This window comes from Rhinolophus sinicus, chromosome 18 (assembly GCF_057876585.1).
Source record: "Rhinolophus sinicus isolate RSI-liver-muscle chromosome 18, RSI-T2T, whole genome shotgun sequence".
Lineage (NCBI taxonomy): Eukaryota > Metazoa > Chordata > Mammalia > Chiroptera > Rhinolophidae > Rhinolophus > Rhinolophus sinicus.
In genome coordinates, this window is record NC_142518.1 from 100,172,296 (window position 1) to 100,194,841 (window position 22,546).

The 22,546-nt window shown below is 40.2% G+C and overlaps 1 protein-coding gene across 6 annotated transcripts in view; it reads right to left on the reverse strand.

Moving 5' to 3' along the window:
* The window catches only part of FGF13 (fibroblast growth factor 13), a 515,410-nt gene that overhangs the window by 183,875 nt on the left and 308,989 nt on the right, over positions 1–22,546 (reverse strand). For 4 of the 6 annotated variants that reach the window (XM_019750480.3, XM_019750478.3, XM_019750479.3 and 1 more), the window contains one exon: positions 13,325–13,492. The exons of the other annotated variants lie outside the window; for them this stretch is intronic. In XM_019750480.3, coding sequence (XP_019606039.1) covers positions 13,325–13,492 — 168 coding nt within the window. The remainder of the gene's footprint in view (positions 1–13,324; positions 13,493–22,546) is intronic. 6 annotated transcript variants of the gene reach the window in all.

Genomic DNA, 22,546 nt, shown 5'->3' on the forward strand with positions numbered 1-22,546 from the left:
TAAACTTCGATCAAATTGTGTGAATGTTATTATTCTTATAATTGATGAGGAATATTGGAGATCACGTTGATTCTTTCTTTCTCGTCACAGAGTTCAGCAGAGTTACTCAGAAGTTAATGAGCAATTGCTCTCGAGTATATATCGACCTGATTATTGGTTTTTCTATTTGTTCTGTGAACAATTTTGGTAATACAGATTTGATTCTGTCATTATCTTCATGAGGTTGGCAACTGTATCTGAGCGCAAACACTGAGAACCTGGATGATAATTTGTTCATGGCTCTGCTGTTTGTCTTTTCACACGTTGAGGACCTTTCAGCATGGACCAAATGCCTCCGTGCATGTTTTGGGACAGGACCAAATATCAAGGACCTTTTGGCAATAAACAATGTCTTCATGGACGTTTTGGACAGGACCAAGTGGCATGTACCAAATGTCTCCACGGATGTTATACAGAGGACCAAATGTCTGCTAATCATAGATTGCCTATAGCAGAACCAGCCAACCTATAGACTATTAGAACAAATAAATTTGTTCCTGTTTTAAGTCACTATGTTTTAGGGTGACTGAAAATACAACAAGAGCTGACAGACTTGTTCAAAGTCTGCCTTTCCTGCCAGTCTTTCCTCTTCAGGGCAGAGATAGTGCTTCTTACCAATGCTGTGCCTATTAACCATCATAATGCCTAGCTTGTACAAGACAATGAATATCTACAAACAATTACATTACTTCTGTTAATAGTGATTGAACGCACTGTCAGTCACTTCCTGCCTACAATAAAGGAAAACGGCCAGTTGTAATCAGATTATCAAAATTTGTGATTTGTACAAGTCATTTGTAATGATAAATATTGATTATTAATTGTCGACAGACGTGTTATGACAATGGTATCTAGTTAATAAAGCTCTATTCAGTAGGGATGAAATAAAGGATATGTATTTAAATGGAGTCCTAATTGGGAAGGGAGATAGAGCTCTTGTAACACATCAGTAACTACTAAACAGACAGCTCAGCTACACTACAATGAAAGGCTCCCGAACTATTCTGATTTGCTTTGGGGATTTTTTTTTGCCCTCCAACAGTGAATATTCTGGGTATATTTAACCAATTAGCCACTAAGTGAACAGCTAACCATGCATGCCAATTAGAAATTTATTGTATCTTTTCATGAATCTTCTAACATGCACCCAAAATGCTACCTTTGCAGAGAAAAAGCAACTGATTACAGAGGAAAAATGGCTGAAGAAGGAACAACAGAGAAAAGTTACTAGCTGGCAGCAGCTATAAACTCAAATTTTTTAAAGGTCCTTTGTTCCTTCCTTGTTGCATGAAAAGATTTTGTTCAAGGGCTAAGGCAGCCTTCTAGACAAATGTCCTCAAAGTAGGAAAGGCCTGCTTGCGTCCACGTTATCCTAGAGAGGGCTGTGACTAGGCTGTGTGTTGCTAGGCTGGGTATATCCTAGAAAGGGCTCCAGTAGAGGGAACATGTGAGCTCCATTACTTCTCTGTTTCTCTTCAAGAACCTATTTTAAATAGTGGTGTGCATGCATTTGTGTGTGTGTTTACATGTGTGTGTGTTCACATGTTCTTTGGGAATTAGTGACCACAGTTCACGTGTCCCAGTGTTTTGTTTGTGGAAGGGACAAAGTCAATAGTGCCACCAAAGGGGCAATGGCAAGTCTCTGGTAGCATTGCACTGAGACACATCCTGTACCAATGTGGTCCACATAAAAGTCAACTGTGCTCACGCCGAGGGAGAACAGAAAGAGCAAATAAACCCAATATGGACAAGTTCATCCCTATTATATTCCTGCATTTCAGACCGACTACCACCCTTAGTGCACAAGATCACTCTACTGCAATGTGGGCAGAAAAACCAAGACCAAGAATGGAGCATCTGAGCTCTGACTGGGAGGGACCCAAACTGGATGACCTAAAAATAGGTTTTTTCTATTCCTGGGAACCCCACCTCAGAAATATGGAACTCCCAAGACTCTGCATCACCCTTCCCTTTTCTTGGGGAGGCAGCTCTTGGCAGAACCGGTAAAGGCTACTTTATGGTCTAGCGGTTCCATAAAGACAACTGTAGGTTTCAAACATCACTCCATTTAAGGAGGTACTGCAAGAAAAATGACCTGGTCTTAGAAGATGTTTATATAGGGAGAAAAAGAGAAGAACATGTGGTAAATCTCAGGTCTGCTCTTTGTTTAATCTCTTCTCTTCTGCTTATAAAAACAATCAAACCAAGATGTGGGAAAACACAAGAAAAATCTCCCAGTGGACGCACAGGGTAAGTGCACTCTGCCGAGAGGTAACAATATCTCTCACCAGCAATGGATGAGATGATGTTGAGCTCTTTTTTCCAGCCTTGACCTGAAGAGGGGAGCACGGGTTAGGGTAGAGTAAGAGATGAGGCACCACAGCGTGGAAGAGGTCAATCCCAGGAGCTTTATAGACTTGGCATCGAATTCCAATTAAGACATTAGCTGCATGACTTTGAACAAATTATTTCACATCTCTGCACTTCACTTTCCCCATCGTGTCCTTCAAGATGGATGACCCCTACCTCATGGGTTGGAAAGATTAGCAATGAACTGCCAGGTACATAAAAGATGCCAAAAAACTGATAGCTAAGCATCTAACCAAAGCATAAGGTAGATAACGCACTGCCCAGAATGCATCACAGAAATTCCTAAGACCTCCCTCTTCACGCTTCTGGAGGGAAACGGACCAATTCATGCAATCTCACTGCTTGTGAAAGTCACATAGAACAATATCTTGACAGTGACCCAACCCAATTTGGCAGGACATTCTCTTCATGTGCCTTAAGTCACTTCTCACTATGCAATGAAGGTTTTGTCATTCGGGGACTTAGGTCAGCAGATATTTTGTGAGACCAGGTTTTGAGGCAGAAGGTCAGTTGGCCTGAGGTGATTAAGAACGGGCCTGAAGCTGAATAAATGTATACCGGCACAGTGAATAAATCCCAATTTTGACACTGCAGGCTGTAAAGCATTTTGAAGAAATCAAATTTGACGAGAATTTGCCCTCTAAACATATTAAAGTTAAATCTGGCTGTTCCTCTTTTCTCTGAAAAACAAGCCGACCTTTTCATCTACTGCTTTTCTGACAGCAGGTACAAGGTCTCCCCACCTCTGTTTACTTAGTATACCCTGCGATGTGTCTCAATGACACAGGAGTAACGGGAGAACTAAAGGGGAGCTCCTTCTAAGGCCGGCATTGTTATTAGATGCAGCCCCTTGTAATTGAGAGACCATGGAATTTTCAGTGAGACACGCTGCATTTGAGTATTGGATTTCCCATTTTGCAGTCACGTGACGTTGGACAAGTTATTTCACTTCTCTGACTCTGTGTTTCCTCATCTATAAAATAGAGAGGAAAAGAAAAAAAACAACCTACTTACTTCCAAGGATTGTTGTGAGAAATAAGATAATATTAGGTGAAGTACTTGACACAAAGGAAATTCTGCCTAATTGCCAATTATTGTTTTCATTATTTACCTCAGGTTGGAGAGTAGCGTTCCAACAAGAGAATATATTGCTTATATCCAGATCTGGAGGTTATATCTAGTCCTATATAACTGAGGAAGTGCTAAGAGCCTTAACATTCCTATGAATGGTGGCAATTTTATTGAGCTGAGAAAAAAATGAACCAATAGAATCAGTTTTTTAATAATTAGAAAAGATCATTTCTCATTTCTGCCATCACAGGCGAGGAGCATCCCCAGGCTTAAAGAATGGACATTAGGCAAGTGACCTATTTCTCCTGAGGATAAGGGTCATTTCACTTACTTTTGAGTGTGGCACTCTACCTAACAATAGGCCCACAGAATTAGCAAGTGCCTCCTGAGTCCCTTCTGCTTATGACAACTCCTTGTCACAGCAAAGCTGAGAACGGAGTATGAACACTATTTTATTCCTGTACATCTAAGATGTCTTTTCTGTACTAAAATTGATCTTTCACAACAAACCCACGTATAGGACAAGAGGGGTAAAGCTGAGCATATGGCGAAATGATGGAGGGGAAAGGGCGTGAAATTCGGAGACCAGAAAAACCAGGTTCAAATCAAGTCCTGATATTTATCAAGAAAGTGACTTAACCTTTCCGTAACTTAGTTTGCTCATGTGTGAAATGTTGGAAGCAGCCCCTACCTTACAGGGTTTTCATGATCGTCCATCTAACGGACTTTGCACAGTGCTTTCACTGTATGTAGAAGTAGCCCAATGCAACTGTGCTTGCTTTCCCTTCCTCCACAAAGATCTGATCTTCCAGGCAATGTACACTTGCTGCTTCCAAAGCTGGACATGCTTGAAGGTTGACCTGGAGCTGTTCTGAGAATATATATCTTAAAATAGCTGGGGCTCATAAATAGAAATATGCTAGCACATGGGTGGACCTGGACATGTGATTTTGATGTGTTGGACTGAGTGTGGATATTGGCTATGAAGCAAGACAAGGGTGAATGTTGATAAAATTAGGGCATTACATCACTTGTTGCACACTTTCCAGAGGGCATTATTCAACCTCCATGATCTTAAGCACACACACAAATGCTGTAGACACTAACAAATGAAAACCTGAATCAGTGTAATATACAAGGCTAGGAAGGATTTACAAACATGGACAGCAATGAAAGCTTCTCCATCGTGTCAAAGTCAGTTTTCACATACATGCTGCTGTAACAACTCCTGCATTAACTGGTGATGTCTATATGATAAGAGGGCAAAGCCTCGATGATAAAAACCTCTGTGTTACTCACAGACACACACTCAGGTCATGAGCAGCTTGAGTCAACTTTTGCAATCTCACCCTAGAACAGTAGCAATCAATCAAGTACAAAAGTACTATTACTTTTCTGGCACACGAATATGGTCTTCCGTTCTCCATCTTTTTCTTTAAGTACAGTCACACATGGTCCCTAGAAACTCTTCCACCCACATTTGTAAGCTGGATCATAGTTTGAGAGCCGACCAACTTTGCAACAATTGCTTGCAAGACAGGATGTTGGTCACAAGGTGGCAGATTACCACACTCCTATGGACAAACCTGATTATTTTTATAAAAGCATACAGCAGCAAAGAGGCAAGGGAATTTCAAAAAAGCTGTGTGTGTGTGTGTGTGTGTGTGTGTGTGTGCGCGCGCGCGCGCGCGTGCACGCACGCGTGCGAATTGGGGAACATGGATACCTTACGTAGCCATAAATTCTAAAGGTCATATTAATGCTGCCTGTACAGCAATGTCCCTCAATCACAAGGCACCTCCTGAATAGGCCCATGCAATCAGCATGATAAGAATTCTGAAGTGACAGCTGACATCACAAAACAGATCTTATGACAAGGTGATATTGTTCTAAGGCAAAGATTCCAACCCTGTCAGCACATTAGAATTACCTGGGAAGCTCACAAATGAGCAATGTTGAGCCTCTACCATGAGAAATTATGCAGGGCTTTGGTTTGGACAAGTTATTGGTGAGTTGGTTGGTTTTGGTCTAGTATTGGGTTCAGGCATCAATATTATTTAAAAGGTTCTCAGGTGATGTCAATGTTTAGCTAAGGTTGAGAATCATCTAAGTACTGAGAGGTACCGCCACTCAACGTGTGGTCCAGAGATTTAGTGCCGATCCGTGAACTATGTCTCAAAGTACACTTTATATTAACTTCAGGTGATATTATTTTTCTCAGTAAGACAGCAATACTTTCTTGATGAAGCTAGATGCAGTGTATTGATTTACATTCTGGCACATGCTCTTTATCTCATCTTGGACCAGGAACAAACAATTTCGGACCCAGCACTCATCCATGGACCACAGTTGGAGTAGCACACTCCTAAAAACAATAGGTGAGGGTCAGAAAGAAAGGGATCAGTATTCATTTTCAAAAGTATGTTATCTTTTATAGTCCAGCTCTGATGGTATTACACTGCTCAGTGGGGCAAGCTAAGCATTTCCCAAAGCATACGAGCTCTAACAATGAAGTTCGCGAATTCATCCTAGAAAAACTGCTACATACCTCATTGCTGAGTATCACTATGGTCACCTTCGAAGTACTCCCCTTGGGAAGCTATGCACCGACGCCAGCATCTAGTCCACACTTCAAAGCAATTTTGGAACTCGTTTTCTGGAACGGCCATCAGAGCTGTCGTCATATTACCCTTGATGTCCTGAATGTCATCAAAATGTCTTCCTTTCAATATTTCTTTTATCTTCAGGTAAAGAGTCATTGGAGGCCAGATCATGTGAGTAGGGAGGGTGTTCCAATACACTTATTTGTTTACTGGCTAAAAACTTCCTCACAGACAGTGCTGTGTGAGCTGGTGCATTGTCACGATGCCAGAGCCATGAATTGTTAGTGAAAAGTTCAGGTCGTGTAACTTTTTCACGCAGCCTTTTCAGCACTTCCAAATCGTAAACTTGGTTCTTCAGTTTGTCCAGTTGATACAAATTCATAATGAATCATCCTTCTGATATCAAAAAAGGTTAGCAACATCATTGCAACTAGTTCACGAACTTAATTGTCACACCTCATACTTGTGACATGTGAAGAGGTGTTATGAATAAAAAAGGTCCGGTAGCTGGAAGATGTTTGCCAACGAAGTGCCCAAAGTAAGACAGATGCCTAATTTGCAAGACTCCTCAAAACCTTTGATTTACTCTTATGCATTGTGACTCTCTGAGAGTGGTACAGAATTTGGGAAGCACGTATCTGATCACAGAAACTGTCTTTACACAAAGACATGTGCATCAGTGTTAAATGAAACATGATTTGGAAAATATTGGTTTCATAACTATTTAAGAACATGTGAAAGGTAAATTCCTGCATTCTCTTCCTACAGGCAGCGAGTTATTCCTTAAAAGAATGACCAGAGTGAAATCGGGACCGAAGCACCAACACATTCTGGCCAATCTCCATGAGCAGGGGAGAGCTCCACGCAGTAATTTGGGAACAGCCAAAAATCACTCAGGCGATACCTTTTAGGACATGGCATGTATCTACCTGGGTCAAATCGTGCAAGGTCAGAAAGGAAGATTTTCTTAAGGGATTTCATCCACTGGCTGTGGAGACAAGAAAACCAAGAGGAGTTGCTGAGATACCAGACCCTCAGGAACAACGCTGGCAACGCAACCACTGATGCCACAGCTTTGAAGGGGCAACACCCATATGGATGGAGAATTTCCAGATTTTTTTTCAAATGTTAGCACATAGATTGACTTTTTTTTTTTAAAATCAAAATGACCACCAGAACACTTCATCCATCCAGTAGATCTTTCAGAGCACTTTCCCCAAGGAGGATTATTTTAAACATGAATACTTTAAACATGAAGTCATTGGTGCTGACTTCACAGAGGAGAACTATCTGCCTCCAATATGAACCAAGGGAAACCTGAGTCATGTGACTTGTGAAGGAGTGACCATGTCTCAGGCAAACATTCCCACCACCTCAATGGGAACACCTTGGATCAAGGGAGAAGGGAGGCTTGTGGCTTTAAAAGTGAGTCATCGAAGAATGGATGGTTATTAGTGTCTACTGTTAAGAGCCAGCCTGGAGAATGAGTTGAGATGCATATATCTAATAAGAGAATAATAAATGTCCATCCTGGCCTGAAATTGAATTATTGGCTGGTAAGTATACTTCCTTGATCAAATTATTAGTTAACCAGAGGAGAATCTATCCCCAATATATGATTAATTTTGCGTTGGCTGCCATGAGGTGGGGAGATAGGACAGAGGACACAATGTGCTTCAGTGCCATTACTAGAGTCCTAATGTTATTAGGACATCACAAGCTGTCTTCTAATAAATATTAAGTTGGTGCAAACGTAATTGCGGTTGAAATGGTTAAAAATAATTGCAAAAATCACAACTACTTTTACACCAAACTAATACTTGCCATGTCACAAAAAACACACACATTTGAACACTTTGTGGGGAGAGGATAGTGTTTACTCGTTGTTAATCACCAAGGCTTTCAGATTTCTGGCTTTAATTTGATTTTCATACGGATGCATTTTTTATCTTAATGTTATGACTGCAATGAAGCTGCCACTTGCTTCAAAGAAAACGCTCTGGTGTCACTTTGTCATCCTTCAAGTGATCATCAACGGCAACATGACCCTAAGTCACAGTTATTTTGCAATTAAAAGGCTACGAATAAAGTCTTTCATCTCTTTAGCATGACCCTAAGATTCCCTAATAAAACAGGAATAGCCCCTCAATTCTCATCTGCAAGGGGACAGACGTGGAACTCAGTGATATCTTTTCTGAAAGTCAAGACTTTCAGGTGTCAAGTATCTGAGGGATCTTAGATTTATTGAACTGATTGCTCACTCAAACATACTATAAGATCCAATTTTCTCAAAAAGTAAATTAGTATCAAACTGAGGAGGACACACAACAGGAGACAAGAGTTGAAGAAAAGGTAAGGATAAAAATAAAAACACTTTCCTCAGCATGTTCCTCAATATTCTACTACCTTGGTATTCTCCCATCATTTAGGCAAGACTGATATTCATAGTGACATATTCTCTTTCTGGGACAAAGAAACCAATGCACTGTCAGAGTAACAGTCATTGGACTAGTTACAAACATGTCCCCTTACCATATGGCACAGAACTCTGCTTTCTTTCACATGGTGGTAGCTGCCATACATTACCTATCACCAGGATGGATCTCAGATTCATGACTCCAACCAAAGTCACTATGGTTGGATGCCTTGCTGACTAAAAAGGTTATGGATGTCTTAAGGAAGTTGGAATGTGTGTGTGTGTGTGTGTGTGTGTGTGTGTGTGCGTGCGTGCGTGTGTGAAATCACATGGAAACAGAACTGTACGAAAGAGGCCAAATGCTTGATTTAAAAGACGGTAAGCTGGGTGGCCGGATGGCTCAGTTGGTTAAAGCACGAGCTCTGAACAACAAGGTTGTTGGTTCAATTCCCGGATGGGATGGTGGGCTGTGCCCCTGCAACTAAAGATTGAAAATGGTGACTGGACTTGGAGACGAGCTGCACCCTTCATAACTAGACTGAAGGACAACGACTTGGAGCTGATGGACCCTGGAGAAACACACTGTACCCCAATATTCCCCAATAAAATTAAAAAAAAAAGAGAAACATTAAGAAAAAAGATGGTAAGCTGTATAATATCTTCCTATTTTGTGTTACCTCCTTTACATTTTTTATTGCAATCAGGATTTTCAATCCTAAGAGCAAAATGTTAGGAATAAATGATTAACTTTTCTCTGTGGATTTTTAACAGTGACTATCGCAAGCATGTATATCTTGGTATGATTTTTCTGCACGATCTTCAGATATTAGTTAAAACCAAATGACTGGGGTTTAGGAAGTAGCAACTATCTCGATACTAAATTGGCTTTGAGGGCGGCTGGTTAGATCAGTTGGTTAGAGCGCATTGCTACTAACACCAAGGTTACCGGTTTGATCCCACATGGGCCACCTTGAGCTGTGCCCTCTTTAAAAAAAAAAAATTGCCTTTGAGAAGTTACTCTAAATCAGTTATTTCACTTTGGCACATAGGTCAATAAAAGAAAAAACTGAACAAAAGAATAAAGCTATGAAGACGATATTTTCTCTTGCCAAAAGGCTCCTGTAAGAGAATGATTTTGGTAATGACCTCCACTCTCCATGTGGCTTTCTTATAACAAAGAGGGTGGCTGGTACTGGCCCAAATTAGACTGTCACATATTTGTATGTGCTTCTTCAGCCAAATTCAAGGACTCACATAAAATTATATCATAAGTGGTTTTTATGAAAATAATCACATCACTGAAAATCACAAGTATTTGGAACAGATTAAAGACGTTATTTTGGAATTGGCTGCTCAGAAATAGAAATGGGGTTTTGGCAAAGTATAATTTGGCCTTAATGTATCCTGAATAGCCAGTGAGATATTTCACTCCTTTCATGTATTGCTTTACATGGATTCTGAGGGGCCTGAACACAATACAAAGATGTCTTTCAAAAGACAGATGACTGTGACAAATTAAAAATCAGCTATCTCTACCAAATCACAGGCAGTCACAAACTATGGAGAGGACCTGGCCATTACAAAAACATCACAGACCAAAAGAAACATCAAGACTCTGTCTATAATAATGCAAAAACAGTTGGTAGATTTATCTATTCAGTAAGGAAGTACAAAATTAATTGCAGCTTCATCATAATACACATAAACCTCTTTGACATAACTGAATCATTTGTAAGACTTAGCCAACTCAAACTTTTATTTTGCCCCAAAATTTAAATGTATTTTTAAATTTTTCACGAGAGGACTGTATAAACACAACCTCATTAGAAGTGGTCACACTGGCAGTTCAGCATACACACATCCAACAATGCATGGCTTCACCATCCTGTCCATTGCCTTCACCCTCAGTGGAAGTGCTGGGCAGCCACAGCCAAGGTCAATTAAGGTCTCACGCTTTAGCACAGAGACCATGAGAGGAATTCTCTCTTCAAAATACTTCACAGGAAAATGAAGGTTTCAAGGTACATAAATAATTTAGAACTAAGGTTCTATCTATCTGTACTAATTACAATAAAACGTAACAGCAACTAAGAGAAAACTGAACACTGTACCTTAAAGCATTTAAAAACCAGTCTTGCAAAAATCTTCCAGTTTGCCAAAATGACCAATGAACCCTTCCAAACCCACAGTTACTTCATCTCCTGGTAATGACGAGCTTTGGTATCCTACATGAAGTAAGCATGTTAATTTCTTAGCAATGTTTCCTTATTTATCCGAGGTCTCTTCCACTGCATGTTTTCTTTCGCCCCCATCTAAGGTCTTCTGAATCCTGTTAATTTATTCAGAGATCAAGTGCTTTCATTTTAAGGTCTGAGTTCACCATTAGCCTCTGGGCCTTTGTTTGAAGGGAGTACAGTAAAATGGTAAATAGTATTAAAATGTCATCCCGAAAAACCTCTACTGAATTTAATACTATTTACAAATAATTCATAGCAATAAGGAGGAAAATACAAATGGTGCCAAAAAAAGTTTACACATTTGAAGAAAGGAAAACTGTATTAAAATTGTAATAATACTCGATATATACCGATAACAAAAGATGAATACAAGTGACATTTGACTTCTGCAATTACAAGAGGTGCTCAGAGTGGTTACCATCAGCGTCCAGACACTTCTGATTACGGTGAACTACTGCTAAGCAATGGTGACCAAAGTGTCCCCTTGCATACATTTTTTGGTACCGCCGGTATCAGCTTCACTATTCCAGAGGAACTGGCAGGAAAGCAAGACTAAGGGAAATCTTCAGTCTGAAAGAAGGTGATGCCTATTATCAATGTATTACAAGTGAAAGATGACAGCCACATTAGGCACAATGGCAGCCACTCAACTTGTGGATTACATGACACATTAGAAACTATCCAAATGTTGTACAAGAGAGTTTAAGTGCCACACACTCTCTAAAGAATTGTTCATATCTGAAAACATTCATAACAGTATTCACTATACACTCCAGATGATATTTTGAAAATTAATAGATCCTGTCAGAATTATAAGTAATAAGAAAAGGAATGGGGTCTTAAATTTAGTCGTTCAACTCTTTTTTGTTTTCATCTGAGCATTGTTAAAACAATTTGAAGTTTCTAACTGATTGCTTGATTGAATATAATGGCTTATTTTCCTTACTCGAACCAAATTTTGTTTCTTAGGCTGATGTTCACGTAGAAAAACAGTACAGCATCTGTTATATAATAAAAAGTAAGTATCTTTAATACAGATGCTATTTTCTACTTCGCACACGTGCGCGCACGCGCGCACACACACATAAACATAATTTAAGAGAGAAAAAACCAAAACACATCGGAATACGTGATAGATACTAAAGTAATTGTCACTGGTTAAATTTTGTTGTTTCATTAGAGCATAAAGTTATTATCTTCTCTACTAAACCACCAAAAGATTGATTTTACTCACTATAAATGGTCACCATTTATATCCTTGATTCATAAGTACTGACATCACAACTCAGACCCAAAGAGGATAGCTTGGATACCAAAGTATGGATAAAAAAAGAAAGAAAGAAATATTCTATTCTATTGCTGAAATAGAATCAAACATAAAAACACATATACTTCTCATTGTCTGCCAATGAACAGGTAAAATTCTACCTGGAAGGAAGAAGAAGGGGAGACTTTGAGATATAAAAACTTGCTTGCAAGGCTATAGACTAGAGTCACTTTGTAGGGATTTCCTTACACAAAACCTTTAAACAGCACAACACAGCAGTCTTTCCCAGGTCAGAAAGACAGTTGATAGGATGATACCCATAATGTTACTTGAATGGGTTACTTGATACCCTTAAATGGCAACTTGAAATAGGAACAGGTTTGCTTTTGGAAATCGTATCAGAACCATTTACGCAAACATGTACATCAACTGCCAAAGGACAGGTGAATTGTTATTCTCCGGTAAACTGCTTCCATAGTATTTGATATGGGGTGATGGGCTGTTTTACAATAAGCATTTAATTAGCATCCCCATTACATATGTCAGATGTCATTTTGGAAGTTGAAATGTACACAGCTGGCAAAAACTTTATGGATTTTCTGATGTGAAAAAGGTTCCTGTTTGATATAAGCAAAAACGGTGGGGAAAAAATGAATGAATACCCTTTCTGGATAGACGAGGAACTTTAGAGATAGATTTGTAGCATAGACGGCGACGAACACCTTAATTGACCTCAGTTTAAGAAGCAGCAAGTAGTTTTCCAAACCTGTGCTTGAGCTGAAAAGAAAAACAAACTACTCATAGTTTCCTTGAGGCATGCATTTCACTATGGCAAAGTGCATGCATTACACAAGAAGTCTGGGGTCGGTTTCAGCGATCGAGCGCAATGCAGAAGCTTTATGGATAGAGGAGAGGTAGAGAATTTATATCAATCTTCTCACTACTGCATTTTTGAAGTGCCATTCCTCAGCCGACTGCTGCTTCAGGAATGCCAGGTGATGGGAACACACTGGGCCAGATGTTGGCTACAGGAGCAAGCAACTTTAGCAGCCAAAACGGGGCAGTGTAATGGCACCAGCTGAAAATGTTGCAGCTGTGAAAAGCAGGAGGATGCTGCGAGCTGTGCCAGAGATGACTGTATTATGCAAGTGTCCCACCTGAGACTGCATAACACATTCACCAGCGAGCCAGGGGGCCTCCCTAAGTACGTCAGGAGTCGAACGAGACACAGCACACCAGAGGGCAATGCACAGTCAAAAAGAAAGACAAAGAGAGAAGAATGAGAGAAAACAAGCAAAACACGTGTCTGTCGTGCACAAACCTTCAGGCTCTGTGTTTTCTTTGTGGTGTACTTGCTTCAGCGGGCAGCAGAAGATTTCGTGACACTTAGCACGAAAGGGGGACTCTTTTTTCTTTAATTCCGCAGATTGGATGGAATCTTGCCGTAACATAATGTATTCCTGTGTGCCAGGGGGGGCGTCATCCAGAACTGTGGTCACCACATAACAAAATGAACTCAAGTTAGAGCTTCATAGAAGCAGCGAAAGACTTAAATCAAATCCACTCCCACGGAAGACTACAGAAACATTACCCCAAAAAGATTCAAAGAAAAGCATTTAAAAGCTTGGCAACTTTATTTTTAGAGGCTTAATTGAAAATACTAAAGGACTGGAAATAGCTTACTCCAGCTCTATTGCTAGGACAATGAAAATTTAACAAGTGTCAAACTATACCTGGAGTATGATAAAATATTTTAATATCAATGACCATATAGTATGTAAATAAACACCATACAGAGATCACATGTTTCAATTGGAAATACAATATAAATATAACAGGTGATACTGGCTAAAATGTCCACCGATTATTAGTGTATTAGTTTATGTTTCTTTCCTTGGTCTGCTCCTTGCGAGAACCTGAATTCCTTGCAGTATTCGCATATGATGGTATAAAATTTGACAATTATTGAAACACCAAGCTTTTGGATAATGCCTCGGAAGCTGAGCTCAATTTGGTTTTCTATACTGAGTCTGACGGAAGAATCAAGGGCGAGCGGTCTTCACTCTTTGATTTCCAAAGAGAACTGGGGCTTTTGCCAATATTCCTCAGATACTGAAAACCCCTAATGAAGACATTCCAGTTGAGAGCCTAATAAGCAGCACTGGACCTAAGACCTACCTTGTTGAATTCTGGAAGAGCAAGGCCTGATTCACTAATTTTGGCCAAAGATATACACCAAGCCCCTCTCAGCCCACGTTTTATTGCTAGACCCTGTCTAGATTTCCAAAGCAAGACTGAATTTCTAGTGTTTTCTTCCTGTAAGAACAGGTATCTGCTTTCCTAGGGTCCACTGCAACATTCCTCAGCCTGATAACCACCCACCAAAGGGGCTGGAAATTTGATCTGCATTTGCAGAAACAGGGAACTGACCTCAGGATGGATTTTTCTCTCTTTCACACACTTCCCAATGAAGCCATTCCATTTTTCCAGGAGTGAGTCAGAGCCTTCCAGGCTGTGATTAGTCACATGCTGACTCATTGTACTCCCCCAACTGCATACACTTAACATGGATTCAGGAGGACTAACAGTACCAGCACACTTCTTATGGGGAGAATAATGCTGTGGTGTTTGGAAAATATAAGCAGCTTCTGGCTGAAATTAGATGGGATCTGAAGCTTCTGTATTTGGCAAAATATTCCCAGATCACTGGCTGGAATCTTAATGGGTTTTAAGAACTTTTCGCATTGGGGTAAAAATGGTGTAAAACCAACATAACTTTTAAATTAGTATCATAAGTTTAGAACAAGTTGTAGATAGACAGCCTGTATATGGAATTGTCTTCCTTTATAAGTGATTAAATTATGCAAGAAGGTAATGAATATTTTAGTCAGTTGTCTATTTTCCGCTAGCGTTCAGCAGCAGTAATCAAAAATATTATACAGACACCACCACAGCTTTTCCTGGCAGAGAGTTCCCTTCATCTATTAGAAATGTGACTATAACTTCTTAGAATCCCACTGAATGCATATCTTTGAGAGCAACAGCTGCTATTCAAAAACATTTGCAACCATTTCCTGCCATGAGCAGATAGTTATCATAATATAAACACTTATCAAATTCCAGCATCACAGCTGAAGACAAATTATGGTTTTACCATCCAAAATATTTAAAGAAAACTTCCCAAATTTGGAACTTTAAAAAAAAAAAAAAGGAAAAAGAAACATCCAGATTATACAAAAGCTGGGAAATTCCATTTTCATGCACTCTATAGAAGAACCATATTTTTAGATTAAAGTACAATTACAGATTCAAAAATAAAAGAATAACTTTTGGGTAATAAATAGGGAAGTTGTTAGTCAGAAGGAAGTGATAAACATCAGTAAACTGTCTTCCATTTTCATTTTTCAAAACCAACAATGACGTCACAAATTGGCATAGCTGGAGAATAATGGCAGACTGAAGCTACAAGCCTTTGGCTGACTCTCCAGCCATCAGCTTTTCCCAGCTGGTCATTAATTTCCAGAAAAGGCCTTGCACTGCCATTATTATTGTTTAATTAGATACAACTGGTTATCTGTAACATACAACACAATTCTAGTGAACACGACATGCTGACTGGTACAAGAACCAACCCCAAAATTCATCATGATGGGGAAAGCATGAAGGTCACAAAAATGCAGGGTAATTGCTTTCCACAAAACTCTCTCTCTCTCTCGTTCTTTCTTCAAATTGAATTTAGCAAGTCCAAAAGGTGCCAAGATGAGAGCATTTAAGAAGCCATCTGAGTAATAACCACAGGCACAGAACATTTCCTTGGAAATTGTGAGCATCTGGGAGTTAATGGCTCAGCTTTGGGTCTCAAGCTGTCTATACTCAATGCCCCAAACATCAGTCAATTCAGGCAAAACACACACATAAAAAGACCAGTCAATCTGTCAGTAGCTTGGTGTCATGTTGATACAAGAGCCAGAAACATTCTGGACTTTATAACCAGAAGTGACATTGTATAGGGAACATCTCACTCAGGTCTATAAAACTTCTGAACTTGAGAATATTTGGGGTGAAAAATTTGAACTATTACATCAAATCCTTTATTCCCAGGAATCCCTCAAGTAAGACAGTGGCAGTATACGCAACAGCACCGGGTGTGACAGGGGCTTTCCCACAGCACTCCAGCGGGAAGGCAGGTAGGCACCTTAATTCTACTGCCCTAAAAAATGGATGAGGATACAATGCTTCCTAGGGGCACTAGCTCTAGAAAAAGGAAAGTAGGCTTGCAAAGAAGTCAGCTCATCAAAGCAGGAAAAAAGAACGAGACTCTTCTTTCCCTGACTTAATCCAATCTTTTCTGCCATTTCCCCCCTTCTAGTGCATTCCCTTCTTGCACACAACCTGTGTCCTCTGGAAACCATTCCTCCCTCTGTTCATTTCAATCATTTGTCCACATTTATTCAATGACACCTGCTGCCCTTCCCAATAAATTTATGCAAACTTGGAGGTGGACCCAGGACTCCAGTGATTAGGCAGACAATGGATTTACACAAAGCTTCCTCTAGTTCCAGAGGTTCAACTGGACTTTTTAAGGCAGATAAAATGATGAGAGTGGCTAATGGTTGACCTCTGGACCATGTGGCCCCATGCTTTAAAAAGGCTGCTGACCCCATAACAGCAGCTGCCAAGAAGCAGGCCTTTGCAGGGAAATTGTGCCCACATACGCAGTGACCTTGGCCTTGATCGCACAGCCCACCTACTCAGGATTCCAAAGTGCCACAAGACTAGTAGAGAGCTGGACAATACAAGCACACACATACAAATCCACACATCCACAGACACGCAGATACTGACGGGTGGCATCCTCAGAAACAGAGGTGACAAAAGTAAGTTACCTCTAGTGGCGGGATGATAGTTAAGAGCACAGTTTATGAAAGAGTTAAGTTGCTGGTATAAAAGGCGGCCCAGTGACTAACCATTAGGTGGGCAAGCCTGCATGTAGAATTGGTTTTCCAGCAGCAGTGCTAGAATGGCATGAAACAACCTGCCCCTCCTCCAGGCTTCTCAACAATCACCAAGATCAAGGGCAAAGTCTGGAGTAGGAGGCAGTCATGGTAAGGGCAGAAACTTTAAGTCTCAGCCTGTCAACCTGGCCTAAGCTACTCAGGTTCACAGAACAGCAGTATTCCCATTTCAAACTAGACATAAAGAAAGAACCAAATGTAGCAAAACTCATTGATAAACTGAAAAACACTTCCAATGCAATGGATCTTTTAAATGTATTTTTTAATGAAAGAAGTTAAGACTCAATTATCACTCCTATATTTAGAAAATTCAGTTCATCTTTTACTCTCTAACTCTTATCAATAAATACAACATTGGCTACATAAAATAGCTACCCAAATATTTACTAGTATCACAAACACTACAATGTTCCAAACAAAATTTCTTTAGAGATAATATAATGCAACCCCTCTGTCTTAAAGCATAAGGAAGATAAAGCTCAGGGAGAGGAACTGACGTGACAAGTCACACAATTGTGGAAAAGCCCAGGCTAGAAGCCAGGATTCCAGTGTGTTTAACACCAAGTCCAAAGGAAGACTGCTTTGTACAAACATTGAAATATTAAACAGGGATCGGGTTCTTCAGTATTTTTTAGCTTCGAAGATTACCCCTGTCTTCAAAGAATTTTTCTTCCTTTATTTAAAGACAGAAAAGCAAGTTTCTGGGAAACCATTGAGACAACGCCACGTAGGCACCGGCTCTGTACCAGGACAGTGTAATGCACAAGGTTTGCTGATTTCAGACTGGAAAGAGTTGACAAGCCCTCAATTATTTGATGATGCTGTTTTTTAGCTTTTAAATTAACTCATCACAAAGATAAATAAACATACTTATTGATACACGATTTTAAATCAAAGCAACTCTGAGATCACCAGTGCAATGGAAGTCACATCCTGTCATCAAATAGACATATACAGAGGATGCCAAGAAAAGTATACACATTTTAAGGAAGGAAAACTGCATTAAAATTTAATATTTGATATATACCAATAACAAAAGATGTACACGTCATGTTTGACTTCTGCAATTGCAAGAGGTGCTCAAATTGGTTACCATTAGCGTCCAGACACTTCTGATTATGGCAAACTACTACTTGAGCAACATTGACCAAAGTGTCCACTTACACACATTTTTTTTGGCACCCCCGGTATTAGTGACTCCAAAAAGCAAACAGTTAAAAACATCTATGACACAGAAAATATGGCAAAATATACAGATGATCAAATGACTTCATGTAATGACAAAGTGAGAAGAAAACGGAGTAATTAGGGTGATTAGTCTTCCATGTCACCGAGCATCGGTCATGCAGAAAAGTACATTCAACCACAAGAGGAATTAGCTCACGACCTCCATTTTGCCTACCACCTAACTATCCATCTATTTATTTGTATGTGATATTCAAGCTTCACTGCCACAGTTGACATTAACAAGATGGCAGGTTTGATGTAAATGAGTAACCTAAGTAAACAATTCACTGAAAGGAAATGATCAATACTAATGATCATTTAATTTGTGCAAGATAGAAAACATATTTCAAATACTTCTAGAAATTTCAGCTACGTTCTCATTTGCAAATCTCCCCATCTCCATTCACCTCCCAAAGCACTATCAAGTCTCCCTCCAAATTCTGTTTGTTCACGCTGTTTTGCTCTTTTCATGATTGCATGAAATGCACTCAAAGAATTCTCATTAAACCAAATGAAAGATGCCCTCCTGTTCAGGCAGCCTTCTCTCAAAGCTAAGGTGACTAGCTCACTCTAAGTCTTAATTCCATATAACATTTTAGGAAATTTGTCTTGGGACATCTTTTTGGTTCTATCACAGGCTTCTACTAAAAAGTTAGATTGATAAGTACTTTTATATATGTCTTTCTTACACAACTTGAACGTAAACTCCCAGAAGAACCATGTTTGTTTTGGTATCATCTGTTTTCCTAATTGCCTACAACGCCTTCCACAAGGTAGTTTTACATGCATAAAATGAGTCCCTTCTAAGGGGGAGAGCCATGCCTACCTTGAAGGTGTGTGCTAAGAAGGGGAAATAAGTGGGAAGAGCTCATCACACTGCCCAGCACTTGCCATGGAGGAAATGTTGTCTGATAGAAATGAAACTGTCGAGAAATGCACTGTGGTGACTAGAAAACCAGAATCCCCACACTGCGTCCGTGCTGACTTCCTGGGTAACCTTTGGAATGCCACGTCACGATTCTAGGACTCAGTTTTCTTATTTCAAAAATAAGTGATTTGGACTAACCAAGGTTTCTGAACACTAGCAATTTTAACATTGGGGCTGGATACTTACTTGTTTTAAGAGGCTGTTCCATGCACTGCAGAATGTTTAATAGCATCCCTGGCCTCTACTCACTAGACGCCGGTAGCATCCCTCTCCAGCTTGTGACAACCAAAATTGTCTCCAGATATTGCCAAGGATCTCCACCACAGCAGATAAAGGCTAAAGCTCCTTAGTTGAGAATCACTGGACTTGATGATGGGTAATACCCATGTGGTGTACAAACCTCTTTGCAAACCGGTACTACAAATCCTGAAGTCCCTTTGTGACCCTCGGAGATACTCAGCATCCTGCAAAGACTCAGCTATTCCATTCATGATAGTCTGGCACACACAATCCAGACCAAAAAGAGGGAAAAATGCACTAGTGATCATGCCAATCACCCAGGTCACAGAAAGCCTCTGACTGGTAAGAGGTAATGCGCAATTGCTACACATCAGTGGAGTCCTTCCTCGGCCCAGGGCAACGACTTTCCCCAGTGAGTGATGATATTGGCAGCACCAGTGACATTGCAGGACCCTAGGTGAGTATCCTCAGGCACCTGCTATGAATAACAGGTGGGGTCCAGCCAACCAAACACCTGGCTCAAGTGGGGGATGATGAGAAAGAAGGGGAGGCTGGGAAACCCTCTCTGGCCTTATCAAAGTAAGGTGAATGACACAGGGGAGAAAAAAAAAAGATGGCTGCACTTCTCACAGAGTAATCATTTGACTGACAAATGGTATTTCTCCCAGAATGCCATCTGAAATTTCTTGCAAATATTTCATTGTGACTCGCTTCATTGAAACGTTTTATTTAGTCTCATTCATAATGTTTTTAAAGCCAAGCACTTCTGGCCACCATGTTCTAGGGCTGAAACAAGTAGGTAGCCTTTACAGATTGATTCCAGTCATTACCTTTGCACCAAATTTTGCCTCTTCCTCCACGTATAATTAATACCTGTTAGTGCAGGAGCTGTAGCTAGGCTCACAAAATGATGTCATAGCTACTCAGAAATTTTCTTACCTGAAATCTAGGCCTTTGATCTTAAGACCATTCTTGGGCTAAATTGCTATAGAAAGCCTATTTGCTCCTTTCCATCTTTTCCATTTTTAGAGCATTAAATCTTAGGTGACTGAGGTATCGTCACCAATATATTACATACAGTGCACTCTGAAGCATTACAGCCAGGTCTTCCTGGAAAAGATTCTCATCGAAAACATATTTCTTCACATGGCATGCTAGAAGAGCCCTGCACGACTCATTGTCACTTGTTCTTTCATATTTTTATTTCATGTTTCAAAGGCTGATCTCTGATCCAAATCTGGGGTTGCCCCATGTCCTTGGGATGTCTTCAGAGCTCATCACACCCAACCTCACAGGCTCTGTTGACAGCCAGAAATTCCTGGTGCCTAATGACAGTGACTGGAAAATTATACTGTAACGTTGTCTAAAATTACGTGATTTTAAGAGTGACCGTTTCCATCAAACTCACCTGTACCTCTCCACATTCCCCATCTCCCCACCAAAAAAAGGGTATCTAAGTAGCAAACTCATTTTACTTTATTAGTCAGGAAACACTGCCTTTACTTCCAACCAAGCAGAGTTCTTTTGTTTCCCCCTTCCTGCTAGCAGTGTTCTGTGATCATAGGGGATTCTATCGCCTATTGGTGCCACCTTCCACCCACAGTGACACGGATGAAAGTTCTATCAACTACATTAGCGGCCCATTTTGACTGACCCCTTGGCAAGAACCATGAAGCAAATACCAATGTGTGGGCTGATCTACAAGAAGGCATTTGTCAAATATATCAACGTATGTGTATGTCACTGTGGCTTTGTGCTACCTGGCATTCCACATAATATGGCTGTGCCAGTGATTCCAGAAGCAGTAAAAAGAGAAAAGAAGATAGAAAAGAGGTAGGAGAAGACTCTAATAATTGCCCAAGATGTGAGTCCTGGCTCATCTCCTGCACCTTAAAATCAGCACTGGTTAAATGCTTCTCTTCATAGCTAGCGACAAGCTGCGCTCAAACTCATTAAAAGGCCGATAGTTCACGTTGGCGGCATATCATATTCATCAGTTTGCAAACTCAAATGGTCCGCAACACCAGGAAACGAAATTCTCACCTATATGCCATACAAAACTTTGCCCCCGCCCTTAGATAGTTAAAAGAGGCACCGTTTTAGATCATGGAAAGCATTAGAAAATTCCCCTTTACAATAGTTGAAATCCAAAAAATAATTCTAAAAAGGAAACATTCCGTTTCAATGAGTGCTTTTCTTTTCACTCGTGCCTGCCACAGTTTCTAACTCCCCATTCAGTAAAAAAAAGAGCTGGCTCTTCTTGTGTGTGTGTGTGTGGGGGGGGTTTCTCCCTGCGGGGGTACAGATGGAAAAGTATGTGGTACCAGGTTAGAACCCACTCTAAATTTGAGAAGAATTTCAACGCAAATGGTATTTGAGTTTGTTTACACTTGGTAGCATTTCTTTGTCAGAAAAAAAAGGCATTACAATTATTTAAAAGCCTTGAGTCCGCAAAGGCCTCTAAAATAGCATTCAATACTTTAAGGATAAATCAATCATACACACTTAGATTAAACATCCCCCTAGAAAAACAGCTGGTTAAGTGGGGTTTTAACAAAAGATCACCTGCCCTCATTTATCCTTATTAAAGATACAGTCTTCTGAGGTGGGCTCTAAGTTGAGTTTGGTACTGACATTTAGAATACTTAGCATATTTTTAAAACGTGTAAAATAGAGTGCATGGTGTGTATGACTAACTTTCACATCATTTCCAGTGTTCACAAAAACGCCATGAGGCACGTAGCATTATTGTCCCCATTCAATACACAGAAATCTGAAAGTCAAGGAAGTGAAGGACTATGTCCAGGGTACCCCAGCCCCAAGGATGCAGAGCTGAGGTTCAAATCCAGGTCTTCATGCCTCCAGCTCACTATACCATATTTCACATTAGTTTGCCAATCTATGGTAGGGAGAATAAGGGCCCCTCAAAGATGCCCACAAACTAACCCCTAGAAGCTGTCAGTCAATATGTTACCTTAAAGTTGCAACTAAGGTTGCTAATCAGTTGACCTTTTTTTTTCTTTAATTTTAAGGGTGTTTTTCCAGGACGCATCAACTCCAAGTCAAATAGTTATTTCAATCTAGTTGTGGAGGGCGCAGCTCACAGTGGCCCATGCGGGGATCAAACCGGCAA